Source organism: Lacerta agilis, chromosome 5 (genome assembly GCF_009819535.1).
Source record: "Lacerta agilis isolate rLacAgi1 chromosome 5, rLacAgi1.pri, whole genome shotgun sequence".
Lineage (NCBI taxonomy): Eukaryota > Metazoa > Chordata > Lepidosauria > Squamata > Lacertidae > Lacerta > Lacerta agilis.
In genome coordinates, this window is record NC_046316.1 from 90,552,925 (window position 1) to 90,576,922 (window position 23,998).

At 45.1% G+C, this 23,998-nt stretch overlaps 1 protein-coding gene across 1 annotated transcript in view; it reads left to right on the forward strand.

Moving 5' to 3' along the window:
* Window positions 1-20,563: 20,563 nt before the first annotated feature.
* The window catches only part of ABCC5 (ATP binding cassette subfamily C member 5), a 47,915-nt gene continuing 44,480 nt past the window's right edge, over window positions 20,564-23,998 (forward strand). Inside the window, 2 exon segments of the mRNA XM_033150842.1 lie at window positions 20,564-20,681; window positions 20,684-20,745. Coding sequence (XP_033006733.1) covers window positions 20,618-20,681; window positions 20,684-20,745 — 126 coding nt within the window. The 5' untranslated portion in view covers window positions 20,564-20,617.

Below are 23,998 nucleotides of genomic sequence, written 5' to 3' on the forward strand. Positions count from 1 at the left end.
CCAGTGGGGAGCGAGGCAGGGAGCAGGTCAAGGTCCAAGGCAGGTGCAGGCACGAGGTTGCAGGTCAAGCATACATTTGCAGCTAAGTTGCTCAAGCAACTTGGGCTGGGTCTGGCTGGCTTTTATCTGGCCCTATGCTTAGGGCGGCCCCAATCCTCTGGAGACTCGCCTCTCCTCCGGGCCTGGAGGTGAGCACTCCTCCTGTAAGCACTTAGCTCTCTTCACCTCTCTGTCCTGAGCCTCTGCAGCTCAGGAGAGGCTGGTGGGTTACTGGACCCAGGGGCCGCCTCAGCTTCCTCTGATGAGGCTGGGAGTGGAGCACCTGCAGGCAATGGGTCCTCCCTCCCATCAGGAGCCAGAGCAGACTCTGCTGATGCCTGCACCTGGGGATCCAGCACAGGTGAGGATCCTTCAGGCTCAAGCCCTGGCCCTGGCTCAGCTGGTTCTGGAGGCGGGGAATCCTGTGGGGGATCCCTCAGGTTCAGAATCTGAGTCTGACTCCTAGGCCATCACTGGAAGGCTGATTTAGGGATCTGGAAGCAGGAGGACAGCTCCCTGGCCCAGCTCCAACCTTTAATAGCAGTCTCTTAACACAGAGAGATAACCAGAGTTGCCTTCTGTTTGTCTCAGGAGACAGTGGAGGAATGTGCCTTTGTGGGTGAGAGCAAACTGTTGGCCTGTCGCAGCATTTGCTGTGCTGTAGAGACCCATACGGGAGAGGTGTGTTTTGTTGTAGCTGGGGCAGGTGAAGGTGCCCAGTTGTGCTGCTGCAGATGCATGTTGTACTATCAGGTTAACACAGGGTTAACGCTGGAAAGGATGTGACGTCCCACAACTGGATATGTACTTCTGATGTATTGAAGCTATTGTCTGTACCATTCTTCTTTCAGTTTTGTTTCTGTGAGCACCCTCTTTCTTGCCTGGATAGAGAGCTGTGTCCTTTTGTAGGAAGGTTGAATTTGTATCCATTGCTTTGCCCACTTTCGTCCTAGCATTGGCACATGGCCCTCGGAAGGTCACCCAGAATGGATTGTGGCCCTCTGGCTGAAACAAGGTTCCCCAACCCTGTGCTAAAAGCATTCCTTTCCAGTCTCCAGGCTGCTGTTGAAAAGGTATGGGAGCTTTCCCCAAAGCCAGTGCATTCCCTGGCATCCCCCAGAGATGGTTCACTTTGTAGCCACCAGCTGGAGCTCTTGCTCTGCTTCAGTCCCTGTTTGCGAATCATAGAGTTGGAGAGACCACAAGGGCCATCCAGTCCAACCCCCTGCCAAGCAGGAAACACCATCAAAGCATTCCTGACAGATGGCTGTCAAGCCTCTGCTTAAAGACCTCCAAATCAAGTGAGGAACACAGTTGCTGGCATCTGTCTCGAGAGGCAATGGAGTGTGCCTCTGGGGGTGAAGTCAAACCACTGCATACTATCAGCGTAATATCTTGTCAAGCCACTTTGAAAGTTTTTCTTCCATACAAAGTGACGGAGAATTTAATAAAGATGGTGAAGTAGAAGAATGGGTGCTTTCCTTTCACCCAAATGTTTCCACTCCTTGCGACCACCACCAGAAGCCCACTCCCCCCCCCAAAAAAAAAACCCTTCCTGGTCTATTGTCAGTTTTGTTGCAAGCGGACTTGAGAAACCTTTTTCCCCCCTCTGCTCAGGGCAACTTGGGACTCGTGGGTGTGGATCCTGGCACAGGAAGAAAGGCACAAGTTTCCCCTTGGTGCTTTAACTGATGGCGCAGGTCTTGGCTTGCATGCCTCCATGCCTAAAGCTTTTATCTACAGCAACACGTGTATATTCCTTTGGTACGAGCTGCTGATGTGACGTCCAAACAAAACAGGAAGATCGATTCATTTCTCAGGCTATTTGCACAAACAGTTGCTACAGACGTCAAGCTACAGCGAGCTCTTGCACAGCCCTTGTGCGACCTTGAGACAAGGGCAATCAGTTCTCAAGGCTGCGAGCGATTAATATCAGTTAGAAAGTCGATGGGGCATCCAGCTCGCACCTCTCCTTTCTCTCCAGGAAACTGAACTGCTTGCTTTCCTCCAATCCTCCCCAGACACGAATGTGTGGCATGAGCCCAGACGTTCAAGGCAGTGTTGGAAGGACACAGCCTCCCACAAGCTGTCACAAATGCACATAAACTCCAGCAGCTATTATGAAGAGAGCAAAAGGGAGAAGGAAAGGAAACAAACATTTCTATCTCTGCCCCACACAGCTACCTACAAATAGGCTTTTTGTTGCCTCTGGGTGGTCAGGTGGATTCCATTTATAAGGGGTGGGATTCTGATTGATGAGTGGCTCTCAAGAAGTGTGCATGCACGCAAAAGCTCAAACCAAGAACAAACTTAGTTGGTCTCTAAGGTGCTACTGGAAGGAATTTTTATTATTTCTATTTTGTTTCAACTACGGCAGACCAACACGGCTACCTACCTGTAACAGTCAATCCCAGGACGGACATAATGCTTCAGAGAAATGGGCATAACACTGTTATTTGGGGGAGGGGGGTTCCTGGACCACCTAATTCCTGAAATAGCTAGCTAGCGTCCTGGTGATGTGATGGGCCATGAAGGGAACAAGGAAGTGGCTCTGTGCAAGGTGACAAATGGGTTGTGCCCCTCCCTCAACTCATGGGTAGTTAGAAGGGCAAAGGAAAAGTTGAGAGCAAATAGTTTGGAGTGATGTGAGCTTGGAAGCAAAGCAGCAATCTGGGAAACGAGAAAGGCAGAGCGAGGTTTGAATCCAGGGCTGTGGCTATGGGAGAAACAAGACCCTCTTGGAGTGTCCATGTTGTGAACCACTTCATCATAAGGTCAGGTTGTATATATGTGTAAATAAACCATATATCAAAACACACCAAAGTCTCTGCTGGTGCATATGAACCTTGGGAAAGTGCTTGGAATCTCTGGAAACTCATGTCACTTGGAGATTAGGGTGGCGTGCAGCAATATCTTTGGGAAACTGGGAAAGGGGACTGTCAGCTATCTGTGCCCTGCAAGAGAGCAAGCTTTCATCAGCTTGTGTGTTGGAGGGGAAGCGTGACTTCACCTGCAGAAGGGGATGGAGTGGTCCACCAGCATCTCTCGGTCATTCTACAGGTGTAGTGTGGCTCCAGAAGATAACAGCCCCTCATCCAGGAAAACTCCTGTGTAGGACTGTGCCTTTAAGAAACATTTCCTGCTCCATTGCTGCACCAGAAATGTTTTGTAATGTTATCCTTAGTCTGGTGGTCATAGATGTTTATCTTGAAAGGCTGGGCTCTGGGAATTGTGTCAACGTTAAGAAGCCTTTGCTGTTTACGCACTCAGTTCAGAAACCACAAATACTGTACACATTCAGCCCCTCCTAAACGGCACTGGGTCTTCACCTCTGGGGAAGCCGGGAGGAAGGGGGTAAATGTCCTAAATGTTTAACAACAGCAACAACAAAAAGTCCCCCACCCACAGATTGGCCAACCAGAGTCAAATGGCTCAGGAGACTGACTCACACACTGGGAATGAAGAGTCAGGGTGCCTCTGAGGACATGCTCAAGGAATCCTCTCCTGAGCCACCCAAGTACCAGAACTGGGCTCACAAGCCTTTTGCACAAAACTCCACTCCTGGATTTCCTCCAAAATCAAAGGAATAAAGGCTCCTGAGCCACAATTTTGTGCCTGAATCTGGTTGGTGGAATGCATGTCTCCAGTGTGGTGTAGTGGTTAAGAGCGGTAGACTCGTTATCTGGGGAACCGGGTTCGCGTCCCCGCTCCTCCACATGCAGCTGCTGGGTGACCTTGGGCTAGTCACACTTCTCTGAAGTCTCTCAGCCCCACTCACCTCACAGAGTGTTTGTGGGGGAAGAAGGGAAAGGAGAATGTTAGCCGCTTTGAGACTCCTTCGGGTAGTGAAAAGCGGGATATCAAATCCAAACTCTTCTTCTTCTTCTTCTTCAGTGTGCACAACAGCCCATGTAGTGAAGGAGCGTCTCCACCCCCATCGTTCAGCCCAGACACTGAGGTCCAACTCCAAGGGCCTTCTGTTGGTTTCCTCACTGCAAGAAGTGAGGTTACAGGGAACCAGGCAGAAGGTCTTCTTGGTAGTGGCGCCCACCCTGTGGAACACCCTCCCATCATATGTCAAGGAAATAAACAACTAACTATCTGACTTTTAGAAGACATCTGAAGGCAGCCCTGCTTAGGGAAGTTTGTAATGTTTGATGCTTTATTGTGCTTTTAATATTCTGTTGGGAGCCGCCCAGAGTGACTGGGGAAAGCAGAGTGCTGGGCTAGGGCTTAGAAGACCTGGGTTCAGATCCCCACTTGGCCATGAAACTCACTGGGTGACCCCTGTTGTGAAGGTACCAGCGTCTCTGGTGTGTTGCCTGGAGAACAGACCTCCAGGATTGGGCTGCAAACAGAGCAGGTAAGTTAATCACTGCCCATATCAGTCACACCCAAGGAACATTACACCTGGATGTAGTTATGGCAGCCAGCCTCCAACACCTCACAGGAATTTGTGTGGTAGATGGAAACCAGTGGCTTGGTAAATCTAAAGTTAGATTTGACATTTCCAACATAATGTGTGCTGGCTTAATGCTGTTTGGTTTACAGTTGCAGTTTTACAAACACTTCATTCCTGGGCAAATCTTTCCTCTGTATATGCTAGATCAGTGTTTTTCAACCACTGTTCCGCGGCACACTATGTGCCGTGGGAAAAATTGAAAAATTCAAGAGAATTACTTTATATATAGTCAATATAGGCACAGAGTTAAATTTTTTAACATTTTCTAATGGTGGTGTGCCTCATGATTTTTTTCATGAAACAAGTGTGCCTTTGCCCAAAAAAGGTTGAAAAACACTGTGCTAGATTTTCACAGAGAGAGCAAAGCACTCTCTTATTCAAACGAATTTGTTTAGCCTGTATTTTGAGACCCAGTACTGGGAGCCAGCATGGTTCTGTGTGTGACAGGTCCGGGGGAGTCTGAGCAAGTCCTAAATCTTCCGCGCAATTATTGCATGGCCGATGGCAAGTCACAATCTTCGCTGCAGTTCATCATCTTTACAGAAGGAATCATAGTGACATAGGTCATTGAGGGGAAAGCTATATTGAGATGGCAAAACGGCATCAATGTTGGCACATAAAAGTGTTTCGTAAGCCAGGGGGGGGGGAAACCCGCACACACCCTACAATGGTAGCTGAGCCTGGGATTTTATTAGGTAAGCATGGGTGTGTAAGCAGGTAGGAGGTCAGTAGAACAAATGCACAGACTCAGATTTACGTAATCTTGGGATTAGCAGAATGCTGAGTCACTCTGATAGGCGAGTTGCATATGAAAGGGTGGTGTATTGCAGCCCCTGCTGCGGATGTGTGCTCAATGAGCCTACACATTTTTTGCATTGCATCTTCTCTGCGATCAGTGCTGGCCATTCGATAGCGGACAGGTACAACCCCATGGCAACACTGTCCTTGATACTTTTTCACGCAGAAGTAAGTGGTAGCCATGTGCTTTTGCAGGGTCTCTGTGTGCAAAAAATGTGCGTGCACCCAAGATGACATCAATGGGGGGCCCTGGTGACCTCACTGTATGAGCTGGGGACAGATGCAACCCTTCTCATTCGACCTGATTCAATATCGTCATGCAGAACTGTTCCGCAGGATCCACTGAGAACCAAAGCATTGCAAGAATCAAATGCAGTGGTTCTCAAAGGGTGTGGCACGCCATATTGGGGTGGCAAGTGTGGCAGGAAGATTCAAAGACAATCAATAATGTATTCTGGGAATGAGCCAAGTTTTTATGCGGCTGCATTGTTTTATCCTTTTTGGATTACCTATGATGTCAAGGAAATAAACAACTATCTGACTTTTAGAAGACATATGTAGGCAACCCTGTATAGGGAAGCTTTTAATGTTTGACGTTTTACTGTGCTTAATAGGTTTGATTTGTTTAATTTGTTGTAAGCTGCCCTCAGTGGCTGGGGCAACCCTGTGAGATGGGAGGCACCTAAATAAATAAATGGATTTTGATTATGATATTATAAAGCAGTTGTGTTCTATGTTATAAATCAAGAACTGCTAGAAGTTGTTTCCTCCCCCACCCTCCAATTGTATTTCTTATCAATAAAAAAATTGGTGTGGCACGAGCAGATTTTTATTCTGAAAGTGTGGCCCCGGGGGGAAAAAAGTTTGAGAACCACTGATCTAAGGAACCAGCATGCATGTCTACAATGTTCCCTGGCAGAAAATAGATGCATTTGCTTACAAGTGACTAATGATGCCAAAGTGGTACTCTCCAGACATTGCTGGCTCTACTATGAGGCAGAGTGAGGAAGTTGCCTCAGGCAGCAAATGCTGAATGTGTGTGTGAATTTCCAACCATGCTTACAAAACAAAAATACACCACTCAGAATAAAATAACCCAAACGGCAGTAAAATTCCAACCCAACCAGTTTATATTTGCAAGCCCAAAGCTCCCGGTGGAATATTATACAGGAAGATATCTGATTAACTGTGGCCAAACCAGCACATTCAGTTAAAGTTCAAGCCATTATTCTAGCTTGCCATAATAACTATACTTAAATTTGCGCCAACATTCAAAAAAAAAAAAAAAAAAAACCCGCTTTGCACGGCTCATTATGTATGGCGTTGAAAAGGAGCAAGCAGAGGACATGATAGAAAGGATTTTGCATCAAGGGAGTTTTGAAGATTTGGGCGGGCAATAATAGACAAAAGCCCTTAGAGGAGAAGGAAGAAAAGTTGTTATAATTATTATTTGTATAGCAGTCTCTCAGTAAATAGTCCCTGGGCTGCTTGCCACAAATCAATCTTTAAAAAGCAGCATTAAAATGTTTATTAAGTTTGTAGTTGATATTGTTTTAAAATAGGTTTTTGTTTTATTTTCAATGGCATTGTTTTGCTGCTTGGTTCTCTGCCACCAAAACTACCCTCTGTTTTGTAGCCACTTTCCTCTATTTCACCTGCTAGAAAGGAAGCTTAGACTGTATTTTTCAACTTGACTGGAATCTTGCCTTCCAGCAACTCCTGCAGCCAAGCTGGTGCCAAATGTCTTGCTCTGCTTAGGAGGCTGAGAGGGGAGTCTTGTCATCTGGGAAGCCCAGGACCTCCAGACACATTGCCCAGGTTGGCGGCGGCTTGACTTCACCCCCCGGAGGCGCACTTTTGAGACAGAAGAATGCGAACAATGGAGTCTTCCTTTCAATATTCCAAATATTAACTAGATTCTGACATCCATTAATTTATTGGGTTTGGGGGTCTCCCCCTCCCCCAAATTATAACAATACTTTACCTTGGGCAGCACAACCTGCTATATCAGAACAAAATAAAAAATAAAAAAAATTCCTTCCAGTAGCACCTTAGAGACCAACTAAGTTTGTTCTTGGTATGAGCTTTCGTGTGCATGCACACTTCTGTGCGGACCAACACGGCTACCTACCTGTAACGGCTATATCAGAAATTATTGTTCTTCATCTTAAAGAAAGCAAAAGACAGTGATGGAGAAGGTTAACTGAGAGAGAAGAAGAAGAAGAAGAAGAAGAAGAAGAAGAAGAAGAAGAAGAAGAAGAATTTATTTCATAGAATCCTAGAGTTGGAAGAGACCACAAGGGCCATCCAGTCCAACCCCCTGCCAAGCAGGAAACACCACCAAAGCATTCCTGACAGATGGCTGTCAAGCCTGCTTAAAGACCTCCAAAGAAGGAGACTCCACCACACTCCTTGGTAGCAAATTCCACTGGCCACTCTATTAAATGTGCTCTTGAGCTAAGACAGAATTCTAAAAGAAACACAAGATATCGGCTGAACTGTTTGTTAAAAACACCAGGCGAGTCCATGCTTAAGGCTATTTATTACAAGTTTCCCACTGTATAATGCACCCTCTGTGGTTTTCTTCTTACAGGTCATTTTGCAACCCTTCCTCTTAGCCTGTTATTAAGCACTTGCAAAAGGATTTTGCAGGGCGCCATTGTGGTGGGGAAAAGTACTCAGTAATCAGGCTGCAATCTGAGCCCAGGTAATTTGCAGTTGGTTGGACTGGAGCCAATGCAACCTCCGAGACCAATTTGCTCAGTATCGGGGTTCTGGCTTAAGGGCACATTCAAGATATGAACAGGGTATGAGCCTGTGACCTGTGACCTAGATTCAGGAATTAAGTAGTTATAATAACAAAGAGGGGCCAAAACCCAGATAATGCAAATCAGGTAACTTGCCAGACAGGAGATAAACAACGCACTCAAATTTCTGTTGTAGACCGCCTTTTCGTGATGTATGTATGATGTTTCTCGGGGTGGTCTTGGACTCCAGGGCGGGAAATTTAAAATTTCTATATAAGGGCTTGCACACATGACTCTGGGTCCTCTTCCTCTCTCCTGCGTGAGGGGGAAGCACCCTGTTGCAACAGTTAATAAAGATCAGGCTTCTTCTTCTTCTTCTTCTTCTTTAGTCATTTAGTCGTGTCCGCCTCTTCGTGACCCCATGGACCAGAGCACGCCAGGCACTCCTGTCTTCCACTGCCTCCCACAGTTTCATCAAATTCATGTTGGTAGCTTTGAGAACACTGTCCAACCATCTCATCCTCTGTCGTCCCCTTCTCCTTGTGCCCTCCATCTTTCCCAACATCAGGGTCTTTTCCAGGAGTTTCTCTTCTCATGAGGTGACCAAAGTCTTGGAGCCTCAGCTTCAGGATCTGTCCTTCCAGTGAGCACTCAGGGCTGATTTCCTTCAGAATGGATAGGTTTGATCTTCTTGCAGTCCATGGGACTCTCAAGAGTCTCCTCCAGCACCATAATTCAAAAGCATCAATTCTTCGGCAATTAGTCTAAGATCAGGCTTACTAGCTGCTTTGCTTCTCAATATTCTCTGGTTGGTCTCTGTTATTTTCTCCTACCAATAGAAAACCTACAAAAGGACTCTGGGTACCCCATAAGGGAAAAGGAGCAGTTTTTTTTTTAAAAAATTATATCATGGTTATGATATAAGCAAGGGGGAAAATTGTAAACACCATGGAAAACTGGAAGGGAAGTAAAAGAAAAAAGAAAAATTATTGTGTTTTGGAGTGAGGCTGGGAGACCTCAGACATGAATGCCAGATGCGGCCCCCAGACCCCTCTATCTGGCCCTCACAACTCTCTCCTGCCCCCTCACCCCACCAGCCCTACTTCACACCTTCCTTCAAACTAGCTACTGTACCAAGTTACCGGGTAACATTTACATTTGTTGCTTTGCCTCTGTCCCCATCCACTATTTTCATGTGCTCCCCAGAAGATTCCTTAGATGGGAGTGCGGCCCTTAGGCAATTTATTTAAGTTCTTTTTCAAGTGTCAAAGGTTCCCTCATTCAGCCATTAAGCTAAAGTTTGGACCATTACAGTAGCCTGGCAGACTGCAAAGTGCAGAGACCCACCAACTTAATTTCCCAGCGGCATCTATACATATAAATTACCCCATGCAAATTTAAGATTTGTGGCCTGCTACATGCCACATGTTTAAAGACCACGACTTCCCCCAAAGAATCCTGGGAACTGTAGTTTGTCAAGGGTGCTGGGAGTGCAGCCCTGTAGTGTAGGGTGCAAACTACAGTTCCCAGGACTGTTTGCAGGGAAGCATCAGTGCCTTAAATATATGTTGATTCTATCCATTAAATATAGGTGATATAGATTGGTCCCATGCAAATTATGGTGAAGAGAGATGACATGAGCACCATAAAGTATATTGCAGTTAACGGTTCCTATCTGGCTCTTTTTTCTTTCTTTCTTTCTTTTTGAAGGCAAAAGAAGAGTTTATTGGAGTCTATCTGGCTCTTGTTGACAAGCAGCTATGTGCATGTAACAACTGGCAGCCCCAGATGACTTATTCCAGGCACTGTTCTTCCTTGCTAGGTTAGGACATTTAAAAAGTAGCTCTGGAACACAATGTCAGGACAAAACCTGCATTTGTTCTTCATAAATTATGGCTTCATGATGTCCTCTTCCTGGTGTCTTGTTGTTTCTCATAGGGTGCCAGGAGACGGTTGTGGCCAACTCCCAAGTCACAAAGTAAAGAGACAACTTTCCCCAGTGTTAAATCACCCTCACCTTTTTTCAGGTTCTTACCCTCGAGCGGCATGTTTTTCTAATTATTAAAAAGATCTATGTTTTGTAGGCTCAGCCTTGACATCATCATCATATACCAAGAAATAGCAAACTTGGTGACATGGGGCCAATGAGAAATAAAGAGTGAGGTATCAGTACAAGAGAGGTGCCCTTGTGTTTGGTGAACCCTAACGTTTGGAGAAGTAGAAACATATTATTTAGGAGGGATCAAACCTAACAGGGCAAAAATGGCTCCTGACAACCCACTGAGGACAGAATGTGCTCTGTGGCCAAAGAATGCTAAGTATCTGTGAATCATAGAATCACAGAATTATCACGTTGGAAGGGATCCCAAGGGCCATTCAGCCCCTACCCCCTGCAATGAAGGGTGGGACAGGAATGGAGTATCCTGAAAAAAGGGCAGGAGTGCTCCACAACTGCAATGTTTTGGTTGTAGATGGGGAATTTTGGATGATGGACCAAATTTGGCCACGCAGCGGTCCCAATATTGCCTGCTAGGCTGTTCCTTGCAAGCCACACCCACCAACTCCATACCTGACAATCTATGTCACCTGGCTACAAAAGGAGCAACAGGGAGCTTAACATGAGCTCCCAATTGCTGGAGAAAGGTATGTTCCCAACGCCCAAGTGGGGAGCCCACCTTGGTCCAATAGCACAAAGCTTTGTGTCAGTAGCAGGTTCAATGAAAACTTTGACAGCTGTGTTGTAACATATACTTGTCAGTCATCTGATATAATGATGTCAGGTGATTGACAGACACTTATGTCCCACCCACTTGGTTTTGTTGAAGGCCTAGTCCCCTTGGGCTGGTTTGTTGTTGTTCAGTCGTTCAGTCGTGTCCGACTCTTCGTGACCCCATGGACCAGAGCACGCCAGGCACGCCTATCCTTCACTGCCTCCCGCAGTTTGGCCAAACTCATTTTACTAGCTTCGAGAACACTGTCCAACCATCTCATCCTCTGTCGTCCCCTTCTCCTTGTGCCCTCCATCTTTCCCAACATCAGGGTCTTTTCTAGGGAGTCTTCTCTTCTCATGAGGTGGCCAAAGTACTGGAGCCTCAACTTCAGGATCTGTCCTTCTAGTGAGCACTCAGGGCTGATTTCTTTGAGAATGGATAGGTTTGATCTTCTTGCAGTCCATGGGACTCTCAAGAGTCTCCTCCAGCACCATAATTCAAAAGCATCAATTCTTCGGCGATCAGCCTTCTTTATGGTCCAGCTCTCACTTCCATACATTACTACTGGGAAAACCATAGCTTTAACTATACGGACCTTTGTCGGCAAGGTGATGTCTTTGCTTTTTAAGATGTTGTCTTGGGCTGGTAGGTATATTTAAAACAGGAGTGCAGAACCTGTTGCTCTCCATGTGTTGATAAACTACAAGTCTTTCTTATCCCTTGCTTATGGGAGTTGGACAGCAACCACACCTGCAACTGAATTAAATAAGGCTTTGCTCCATTTGAGTGTCCACTGTTTTACTGAGGAAAGGGGAAGTTGAAATTAAGATGGTTTAGTAATTGAACACTTGGTCTCCCTAACAAAGTGTTGAGGGTGATCATGAGATGGAGAATAGAATCAAGAAGGCATCCAAAAGAGGAAATGCTGTAGCAATGAGTGATGTCAATTATCGGCACATTATACTTGCAACATTTGCATGTTCATGCCTAAGGAGTGGGAGGGGTGGGGAGAGTTTCTGCCAAATATTTACTAGGCCTTGTGAGCCATTTACTTAACAAATGCCTCCCTGCTGATAACAATCAGATGCACTGCTGGTTCCACCAACCCTCTTCTGTCTTGAGGAGCCTAAGAAACCATTCTTTAAATGGTCCTGACAAGTATCTCCTTTGTTAGGTAAATTATGGGTAAATGGTGTACAATGACTAGCAAATAGCTGACAAAAGGGCATAACTTCCCTGTCCTTAGTGAATGGGAGAGGAGTCTTCTACGGATCACTCATAGCCAAGCAAGATTGTCTTCCATGAACGTTACAGGTAGGTAGCCGTGTTGGTCTGCCATAGTCCATGAACGTGGTAGGTCAATTCTGATCCACATATCCTTCCATAGTGGGGACATAGGTTTCCGGGCAGGAGTTGATCAAGGTGAGGGTTTACCAAGTGTGCCTTCCTTTTAGTACATTTCTCCCTTTCATCCTGCGTTTGAGCATCTTCAAAAGTAATGACACTTTTGGTAAAGGCTGTTTACCAACTGGAGCGCTCGCAGGCCAGTGTTTCCCAGTTGTCAGTGTTTATACTACATTCTTTTAGATTTTCCTTGAGAGAGTCTTTAAACCTTTTTTGTTGACCCACCAGCATTATTCTTTCCATTTTAAAGTTCGGAATACAGGTAGAGTAGTTGCTTTGGAATATTATAATCGGGCATCCAAATAACATGACCAGTCCAATGAAGTTGATGAATCATTGCTTCAACACTGGCGATCTTTGATTCTTCCAGTACACTGGCATTAGTTTGCCTGTCTTCCCAAGTGATGTGTAAAAATCTATTGGAGACACCATTGATGGAATCTTTCGAGGAGTTGCAGATGGCATTTATAAGTGGTCCATGTTTCGCAAGCATGCAGTAAGGTTGGTAGTACAATAGTTTTGTGAACAAGCATTTTGCTTTCCCTGCGAATGTCCCGGTCCTCAAACACTCTGCACTTCAATTGGGAGAAAGCTGCACTCGCAGAGCTCAGGCAATGCTGGATTTCGGCATCAATATTGGCCCTTGTGGAAAGATAACCGCCCAGGTAGGAGAAGTGATCAACACTTTCCAATGTTATACTACTGAGTTGGATTTGTGGTGTTGCAGAGGGGTTGTTTTGTGTTTGCTGGTGCAACACTTTGTTTTTTTGGATGTTGAGTGATAGGCCAAGCTTTTTGTAAGCTTCTGCAAAGATATTTAGGATGGTTTGGAGGTCATCCTCTGAGAGCTGGACATCCGCCTCCCGTCATGCTATTGCTGACCTTTGGCTCTGGTGGCTGGGGCTGTTGGGAGCCCTCCAATAGCATCCAAAAGGCAACAGGTTGCCCATCCCTGCCCTAGATATGAGGAGCGTGGACTGTAAAAACTAGCGTATGCAAATCATCTGCAGAAATAACTTACATATGCAAATTAACTATAGCACTTTCCCCATACTTGGCTCCTGGAGAAATATCCAAATTACATTTTGATTGGCCTGTTATTGCAAGCTACCCCTGAGGCCATTTATTCAAATACTGTACCTGAAGCGCTGTCCCATGGAAGATGAAGCAAGTTTGTGTTCTGTTGCTCCAGAGGGTAGAACCCAAACCAATTGATTCAAATGAGAGGAGATTCCGAGAAAACATTAGGAAGAATTTTCTGACAGTAAGAGCTGTTAAATGGGTGGAAAGGGCTTTGGAAGGTGATGGACTCTCATTCACTGGAGGTTTTTAAGCAGAGGTTGGAGGGAGCAGCTGTTAGGGATTCTGTGATTTCTGCATTGCAGGAGTTGGGCTATGACTATTATTCTACCGGTATTTTCCCTGGTCTTAGCTTTGCCTCTCAGCAGCAACCATTTCCCACTCTCACTTACAGTACTTGGGTTTTGAATCAAGGCCCAAGGATTTCCTTCCTACAACAGATGCTACATATTTAGCCCCAGATGAGGTGGTCAATAAGGTAGGAATCCATTGCTAATTATACTATCCTTGTAAGTAGGTCACCTTGTTCTTCTCTTGCATGAGTTCTAGGCCTGCAAGGATCTAATGGAGTGCTTGAATTTCATGTGTATATTTAGAAAATGTCAGTGCTGCCCTTCAGTTAAAACTCTCAGGGGAGTATACAGGAAAATAATTAACTGTGCCATCTTAGACATGTCTTCTTCAGAAGTAAGCCACACTAAAGCCCAACGGGGCTTCCTCTCGGGCAAGTCTGTTGATTGCAGACTAAGACAGTAACTACGTAAAATGCTACAGAAATAAAGCACAGAAGCAGCCTTGAAACAAAGCCACAACCAAGGCATTCATGGCCTTTTAGCTCCAATGTTTTAACTCTCCCTGCCCCATATCCTAGATATCCAGCCTTAGGGCTGGATCGAGCCAATGGCCCATCTAGTCCAGCATCCTGTTCTCATCATGGCCAGCCAGATGCCTGTGGGAAGTCTGCAGGCAGGACATGAACGCAACTGCATTGCCCTCCTCTCCTGTGAGTTTCAGAAACTTTGCGCTGCTTCTGATACTGACGGTAAATATAGCCATTAAGGCCAGTTGCTATCAATAGCTTTACGTTCCATGACATCACAGCGTATGCTTTCGTACACTTCACCAGCTGCATCATTGCTCCCAGCAGCGTAGTGTGGGCAGGATGGAACTGCAAATGGTTATCAGGGGGCAATGCAATGGATTGCACAAGGTACACCTTACTCTCAATGCATGCCCACTTAACTGCTTTGGTGTGAGGAACTGGCACCTTTATAAGTGCCAACTAATGCTTGTGCCACATGCTTGCTAGCAATCAGTCTTTTAGTGTGGCAGCCACAAGAAAAGCTACTCGGTGGAACTCCCTGCCCACTGATATTACCGATTTTACTTCTACTTTGCATCAACAGAAGTCTAGTGTCCAGACCAAGGGAAGTAGTAGTATCTCTATTGTGCACTGTGAGTTAAACCACTGAGCCTAGGGCTTGCCGATCAGAAGGTCAGCGGTTCGAATCCCTGCAACGGGGTGAGCTCCCATTGTTCAGTCCCAGCTCCTGCCCACCTAACTGTTCGAAAGGATGTCAAGTGCAAGTAGATAAATAGGTACCGCTCTGGCGGGAAGGTAAATGGCATTTCCATGCACTGCTGATTTCGCCAAAGCGGCTAAGTCATGCTGGCCACATGACTTGGAAGCTGTCTGCGGACAAACGCCGGCTCCCTTGGCCTATACAGCGAGATGAGTGTGCAAGACTGGACCTAATGGTCAGAGGTGCCTTTACATTTTATTCTGCCTTAGTCAGACCACACTTGGAATACTGTGTCCAATTCTGGGCACCACAATTTAAGGAGGTTGACAAGCTGGAAGGTGTGCAGAGAAGGGCAACCAAGATGATCAAGGGTCTGGAAACTAAGCCTTCAAGGAGCCCTTGAAGGAGCTGGGTATGTTTAGCCTGGAAAAGAGGAGACTGAAAGGAGATATGATAGCCATCTTCAAATATGTTTAGGACTGTCACATGGAGGAAATAATGCTCTGGAAATAATGGCTCGAACTAATGGCTTCCAGTCACAAGGAGATTCTGACTAAACATCCGGGAAACTTTCTGACAGTACCGGTAAGAGCTGTTCAGCGGTGGAACAGACTCCCAGGAGAGGTGTTGGACTTTCCTTCCTTGGAGGTTTTTAAGCAGAGGTTGGATGGCCATCAGTCATGGATGCTTTAGCTGAGATTCCTGCATTGCAAGGGGTTGGAGTAGATGACCCTTGGGGTCCCTTCCAACTCTAAGATTCTATGATAAACTTGATGTGCATTTTATAGAATCATAAACTTGTTGGAAGGGATCAAGAGCTGTCATCTAATTCACCCCCCTGCAACGCAAGAAAGCTTTCTCCTAATTTGGGGGTAGAAGCAACGACCCTGAGACTAGTTTGTTGTTAAAGTTACTGGTATTCGCAGTGAATGTTTTACACTGATTATCTGAACTACTTATGAGGTTTTTGTTGATTAAAGCGGTACATGAACCTTGTCAAATACAGCTAAACCACTCCTATCCACTCCGCGCATCCGATGAAGCCGGCTCAGTACCAGCGCAAAATCCTATGGGCGTTTTTACAAAAAAAAAAAAAAAAAAAAAAAATCCAACGGAGCTCATTCAGGGTGGGGTAGAAGCTCCCCTTTCCCCAAACAAAACCACCGCGCGCGCAAAGACTGCAGATTTAACAGCGACAACAGGCCTACAGAAGCGAGCCCCACAGCACCCCATTCAGTTCAATGGGACTCCATTACCAGGGAAAGCGCGCACGGGTCCGCGCAGCTCAAAACCGGCTTACGCAGTTTGCAATTCCCGCTGCAATATACCCCAAAGGCGGAGCTGGGAACACTTCACCCCTCACTCCACCGGACTAGCAAGCAAACACGTGCGCCGCCCTCGGGAGGGGGGGTGAGCGCACGTGCGGAGCGCCCAGAAGGACCCGGGAGGCGCTCAGAACGTTCAGGACCCGGCCGGCAAGAGGAGAGGATAAGGGGAAAGTAGCCGGCTTGCCGCCCGCGCGCTGCCTTGTGGGATGCGTAGTCTTTCTCCGCAGCCCGAGCAGGGGCACCGACAGGGATCGCGGACTACATTTCCCGAAGCACCCCGCGACGGAGTGGGAAAAGAGGACTCTGCTGGTGGTGGTGGTGGTAAGTGGTAGTGGACTGGGCTGCCCGCGGGTGCCCGCGCAGGCGCAGTGCGACTGAGGAGCCGCTCTGAGGTTCTCGGGCTGCCTATTGAACCCAGTTGAGGCTCCGGGGCCGCTGAGGGCTGTAGAGGCGCTGTCGTTCAAGCCAGGTAGGAGGGCGGTTATTTAAATGGGGGGGCCCGATTATTTAAATTGGGGAAATGCCCCCCTCTCCTCACAAGACACTTGAGGAGAGGGGGACGGCTTAAATGAGGTTTGTTCTCCTCAGAAGTCCTTTTTTTGGGGGGGGGTGTCAGGGGTTGTTTATGGGGACCTCAGGCGTCGTTTTTGTGAGGGGGGGTTATATATATATATATATTGGGGGGAGCTGCTCCTGAAGACTTCCCTTCTCTCCACCCTGGACTCTGAACGGAGTTCCTTTTAAGGAAAAGGTGGAGGCTGTTGGTTTTTTTTGGGGGGGGAGGGGTGTTTTGGAAGGTGTGGGGTGGGGGAGAGGACGACATTTTGAAAAAGATCCGCCGGGGAGGCGCCCTCTCTGCCCCCCACAATACCTTTGACTTTGGACTGGGTTTTTTGGTTTGTAGTTTATTTATGGGAGGGGGTTGGCGGCCTATGAATGCATGAGAAATTTCGTGCGGGGTGGGGCCAGGGACGGGCAGGATTGGAAAGGGGACATACAGTACATATCTATCTATAGATTTGCATATGCAGTCAGAAGATTAACAGTACCAAAAGGACGGCCTTCCCTGATAAGCTGATGCAGCCTCGGTTCCAGTAAGAAGTGGAATCTCATTTCCTCCTTTCTCTTTCCTCCCCCACGCAAAAACAACAACCAAAAAAATATATTAAAAAATCCATCTCCCCATCATTCTCAGTTTATTCAGGAGCCTAGATTCGTTTCTTCCTCTTCGTTTTTGCAAACTTGGGCAGTTCCTTGTGCCACCCACGCTCTTCCTCATCAAGACCTTTGGGGGCACAGCCTTGAAGGGGGCAGTGAAACAGGCATCACTTTCCTCAAGTGGGGAGGAGGACTGGGGGAAGAGGGCATTGGGAGTCCTCCTGAAGGGCTGGCCGACCACTTCTGTACCTGATTACTTGGGAGGAAGGCCCACCTTGCTCAATAGTGACATAGGCTTGCTCTCAGGTAAGTGGCTGCCATTAGGATCACAGCCTTACACTCTAGTAAGCCTTACACTTTTTTAGGGAAGTTTTTAATGTTTGATATTTTTGTATTTGATTTCTGTTGGAAGCCGCCCAGAGTGGCTGGGGAAATCCAGCCAGATGGGCGGGGTACAAATAATAAATATTATTATTATTATTATTATTAGTAAGAGTGATTTGGATTGCACTCCTTGAATTTTTGTTTTTAACTTCTTTATGGCGGCGGGAGGAGCCCATGAATGAATACAGAAATTGGGGTGTGTGTGTGTGAGAGAGAGAGATTAGAAGGTGCAGTCAGACCTGGTGTTTTTCCTTTCCTGCCCTTCCAGTGCTTTAGGATGCTCCCTCCCTTGCACACTCCTGCAGAACAGCACATCTTTCTACAAGCCTAGTGACAAAGGACCTTCCTGTTGTCCCTTTTCATGCAGAATAATGATTTTTCAGACATCCAAACAGGTCCTCCCTTTTTCACTTTGCTGTGCTTTTTAAAAGGCAGTCCCTCACCCTGTTCAGGTATCTGCATGGAAGTGGATGAGATTGTGAAATGTGAAATGGGCAATGCAGAGCAGTTTACATGTTGAGGACCCCTCCCTTGTTTACGTTGCTGCTGCTGTTTTCAGTGGCAGAAAGGAGGCTGTCTAGTGCTGGGTACCTTTCAAGAGATGTAAGGGTTGAGAAACAGAGGATAGGCACAGCTGCCTCCGCCCCACAGTTCTAAAATTATGCATTAAAAGTGTTGTTTAAAACAAGAACTGCTTGCTGCTGTTTATAAATTGGCCCCACAGATGGTGCTGCAAACAAAGTAATGGATGACCAAGCATCAGATTTGGCAGCACAGAGAAAGGATGCAGAATCATCCTCCAGGTCACCCATAAATTTTATAAGGGAGTGGTGTTCTGTGAATTTTTTTCTTGGGGGAGTATAGATCCCTTGGAACAAGTCAAATGCAACTACCCTGATGAGCTGCAAATGAAAAGGACATTGATCTGTCAGTTGGTACCTTAGGAAAATAGTTTTTCTAAAGATTTTTAAATTCACGTGAAGACTTGTACAGTTTTTACCAGTGACAAAAATGATTATTTCATGGCAACATAGCAAGATTTGCTGACTCATGCACTCTGAGGCTGTTTCATAGATCTGCTATGATGATGTATTAATTTTTTTTTGGTAAAGACTGCTTTAAATGCCCTTGGGGTATCAAAGGCAATGACACCAGATCAAGGTGACTTCCCCCGCCCCAAGAAATGGCTTTATAGACAGTTGATTTGTTGCCATAACCTTAAAAAAGGGTGAGGGAAGGAATATGGACGTCATTTGGAGGGTGAAAACATAGTAACATGAAGGAGTTCCTGTGGAAGGTGTAGTTGCTTACAGTGTAATTCTAACTACTTATTTTCTACTTGAAACTAAGACCAATTGAATTCTATGGTGTTTATGCCATTACATAAGATTAGGACTGCAGCCTTAGTGACTAATACACTGAACTTGCATAGTTGCTGTATTAGTTGTACCACATTTGAGAGGTGCATTAATACAGTGCACTGGCTGTCACTATTGCATGGTGTAAGATAACATTCAAATGAACTTGCAGAGAATAACAGCTTGTTTCTGCATGTGCATTTCTTCAAAAGTGACTGCATGCTCTTATCCTTGCCTTAAAAATAAACCTGTTTCTTTGAAAGATTTATGGGAAATAGATTCTTAGCTGGTTATGAGTAACATAAAACAGTTTGAGTGGAGTCCTATAAAAATAAAGATGAAACAACAGATTTCTAAAAGGAATATGTTCTTCCCATTGGGAGGCTTAGAGCAGCTATTGCTATTTGTGCAATGGCAATTATACCTTCCTGCTGATATGGATATTCAGTCTGAACTAGCAACAATTGTTGTGGAGATTGGCACCCATAGACACTGTCCCTGGAAGTACCCTAACTCCTTATAGACCAGTATGTTACAGCTGTGGACAGTACTGCAATTTGTTTTTTATGTTACCATGAGGCATAATCCCTTTTTTGCCACTTTCTGTCTATAGGAACTTAAAGTATGTTTTGTTGTAGCCAACGTTGTGCCTTGTGCTGCTTAGAATAGCTGGGTTTCCATTCTTCCTAATGCAGAATTCCATCCGACAAAAGCTTAGTTTTATTCATATTGCTACATCTTGTGCTTTTTTCTTTCAGAAACATGTAGTGAAATTCAGGAGTGTGTAGATAGGTCTGTTCAGTCAAATAGTCTCTCATGACCTTTCTTCAAAGGGCTGTGCTTGTCAAGATCATGGCTAGGTTCTGCATTTGCAGATATCCCGCTCCATGTTAAGAATTGTGAAGCGTTTTAGAACTGATGATAAAGCTATCTTCAGGCACATGGACTCCAAATGCTGCTTCTGAAACTTGCATGACAAACTTTTTAGGGAGTAGTGTGTGTGTGTTTCTCTTTACTTTGAGAGCACTGCTAGAGTAGTGCATGGGATGTGGTACATATTCTGCAGCAAAGTTAGCTCAGGTATACAGTATAATCTGATCACCCAGTGGCACTTTAGGCATAGGTTACAGTTGCCACAATGGAATGTCTTGGCACCCCCCCCCCCTTCATGATGGTGATCATTAATTCCATTTCTGTACAGCTTTATATTGTAAAGAATAAATTTCAAAGCGGTTTACAACACATTAAAACAATCCAGAATAAATCAAATTCAAGCTTGAAATAAAATATTTCAGATCCTTCTCAAAGTGGACATTTGCTTTCCCCAGTCACCAACCTGGCATCCAGAGATATCTGTGTGATAGCAGTTGGACCCGTGCCAGTCACAAAATGTGCCTGGCGCTTGGGTAATTTCTGACACGGATCTGCATGGTGGTAGTGGATGAATAGTAGCATGGTCATATTTGCTATAGGATTCAAAAACTGCAATCCAAGCCTATTTAAACATCCTTTAAGAAGATATGGGGCATGATTGATTCTAATGCAAGATTGCTTTGTTTCTTTTCCTCCAGAGTTTTCTGTGTGGCAGATACATTTGTTAACCCTGGCGTTAACAGAAGGAGAAGATGAAAGATATCGATCTAGGAAAAGCATATGTTATACCAAGTCCTGGGTATAGAAATGTGAGGGAGAGAGCAGTCCAGGCCAACATGAAGAACAAGATGGGCTGAGTTACCAGCAAGACAAACACAAGGTCAGGAGCTGTGATTTTTGTCTATGAGTTGCAAGCTTTTGGAACTGCCTAGTTTAGTAGCTTTAATTTTATTACATCAGCTTCGTAATTATAATATGAGAACAGGCTTTTTTCTGTGGTGGGTTCCCACTTGTGGATTGTTCTCCCCAGGTAGGCTCACTTGGCGCGTTTGTTACATATGTTTAGACGCCAGGCGAAAAACATTCCTCTTCTCTCGGGCCTTTGGCTAATTAAACCCATCTATGGCCTTTTAAACCTGGGTGTGTTTATTGGTAATTTTTGTTACTATGTTATGTATTTTTGTGTTTATATATTTTAAATTGCCATGTGATCCTCAGATGAAGGGTGGTATAGAGATCTAATAAAACAAACAAGCAAACAGAATTTCACAGTTGCTGTCAATTGCTGTGTGCCAGATTCCAGTAGATTAGGTGTCATGCAGTAAAGAGACTTTTGATGAGGATACACTCTCACAGAATCATAGAATTATATAATTGTTAAAACATCCAAGGAAGGAGATCGGAGGAAGGAGATCCAAGGAAGGTATCTGAAGAAGTGTGCATGCACACGAAAGCTCTACCAAGAACAAACTTAGTTTGGTCTCTAAAGTGCTACTGGAAGGATTTTTTTTATTTTGTTTCAAGGAAGGAGAGTCCTTGGATAGTAGAAACTGTTCCCTGTTGTCTGCTTGAATGAAATAGTTGTTCATCAGTGACTTATTTTATGCTATTATTATTGGTACTGGTGTATTTGCCTAGTAGAGTCAGATTTGTGTGGCAGCTGCTTCATAGTCTTTCCCAGCTCTTGTTACCACGATCTTAAAATGGATCTTAAATGGATTTTATGTCTTGGTGCTCATGCTTTATCACCTTTTTTTTTAAAAAGGAATGCAACCTTCGAATCATGCATACACATGTGGAATGTCAGCCAATTTGCTCTTGATGTGTGGCAGTCAAAGTAGTATGGGTTAATTCATAGATACCCTGCTTATTGCAGGTAGTTAGGCTGCTTTGAGATGAGCATATTATTAGTACCATGAGGATTTCAGTGAGAGTGGTTGTCCTTTCATATTCATAATTATAATGATAATAGCAAGGGTTTGGAATCCATTTATGTCCCATGAAGTGTTGAAGTTCTAATAGGCCTTCTGGTTTCTGGAAGCTGTATGTAGCCAGGGGATACTTTTGCCTACTGAGGGGTGGGTGATTTTGGAGATCTTCTGTGAAAAGTGCTGGTAAAATGGAAAACGCTTCATCCTGGGGAAATCCAGCCAGATGGGCAGGGTATAAATAATAAAATTATTATTACTTATTAGTAAGAAGTTCAGGGTGCAATCATAAGCAAACCAAATTTAACCAGTGAACCCTCTTGGCTAATTGTGATTTAGGCAATGAGAAGAATCAGATTTCATGCAAACAGTCATGCATTTCATAGATCATATTAGTGCTGACTCTTCATTGTACACATTTTATGAAATTCTAGCCTTGCCTTCAAAAAAATCTGCATCTTAAGAAGGAATAGGGTTTTACATAAATAATAAAATTGCCCCGGAAATTGTCTGCTGTCATTTCTGCTCTACCACTGTTCTTGCAATGTGTGCAGTCTAGGTTGGAAAAAAAAAATCCAATTATTTTTGGAAAGTGTGGGAGGCATAGTAATTTTGACAGAGATGGATATTCTGCTTTGCAACCAGATGCAGAAACAACAGCAACAAACCAATATTCTGGCAAACTTTGGAAAATGGTAATGTTAACAGAAGCAGCTTTATGATTGCATAATGATTGCATGTTGCCTACCTAGTTTTTACCTTTTACCTTACCTAGTTATGGCTGCTCTGTGCATGAGAATTATTATTATATGATAGAAAATACTATACCCAAACACATTGAGTCTTATTAGTGGGAGCCCTCCTGCACCCCAGCTGAGCCATAGAGAAGGCTGTGTTATCCCACCCCACTGGTGAAACCACCTCAGCTCTCGCAGCAATTTCATCTGGGGCCTCGCAAACTGAGGTCAATGCAGCTTGTTTTTGGCTGGTTGATACACCGCCATGTTGAAATGCTGATATGTTTGAAAATGTTGAATATCGCCCAGCCCTATAACACACTTACTGTGATGTGAACTGAGCCAGGGCTGCATCTTCTTTGTTGCTGCATCGGATGAAGATGCAGCTCTGTCCCATAAAAGCTTATGCTGCAATATACATGGTGCTTTTGTGCTGCTGCTCCTGCCCCAAAATGAAGGAATGTGTTCAAATGAGTTAATGGGAAAGTTCCGCCTGCCATTGTTTTTTTTAAAGCAGGTGCACCATAAGAGCTTGGAACCTCAAAGACTGCACAGTGGGTCATAGTTTCAAGTGCAGTGTCAGCTCTTAGCTTCTCCCATGCTGTGGCTTCCTGCTGTTTGTCTGTGACTCAGCAGATATTGCTCTCATTGTTAGGGGAAGTTAGAATGCCTGTGCTCAAATGCAGGTGGTGACGCTGAGCTACTTGCTGACCTTTCACTAACTGGTTCCACTGGTGAAATCCAGAATCCAACAGTGCACTTAACTCACATTCCTGGTGCAACAGTGTTGCTATAGGCAGGCATCATTCTCTTTAAACTGCAAGGATTTGAGAGCATTGCAGCCATTGTAGTCTGATAGCTCTTCAGATTAGTTTATGTCCTAGCTTGGGTTTGTGCATTGGTAACATTCTCGGCAAAGAAGCTTGAAGCAGCTAGGGGTAGTTTGCCTGTGACTGTGAGCTCCGTAGCATATTCTTAATGTTCTCTGCTCTCCTTGGAGGCTCCTTTATCGTAATCTGGCCAATTGAACATGGACCTGTTGAGTATCTGCGAACAATGTTTGTGTAATTGTGGAGGAAAGAGTTACAGAGGTGTGGAAAGCATGGATAATACAATATCCATTTCTGGCTACACACAGCAAGAGAGCTGCAATTGTGTTGCAATAATGGGCTGAGCCAAACATTTTCAAAATCAGAATTAGGGGGTTTGTATCCAACAGGGTTTCCCCTTCTTTCTTCTGTGTCCTCCACCCCATCTGCTCCAGAGCGTCTTCCGGCATTTTGGAGCCGATTTTGTGGGTGTGTCGAGGGCATTAGGGGAGACTGATTTTTCTTGGATTTAAACTGATCTGGGCTATTTTTCAACTCCTCTTCAACTAACTACCTTGCAACTCAACCCAGAACAGAGAGTTTGCTGGCCTAGTGAAAGTTTCAAAAGTGAAAGGATTGTTCAGTGGAGTGCGGGGAAA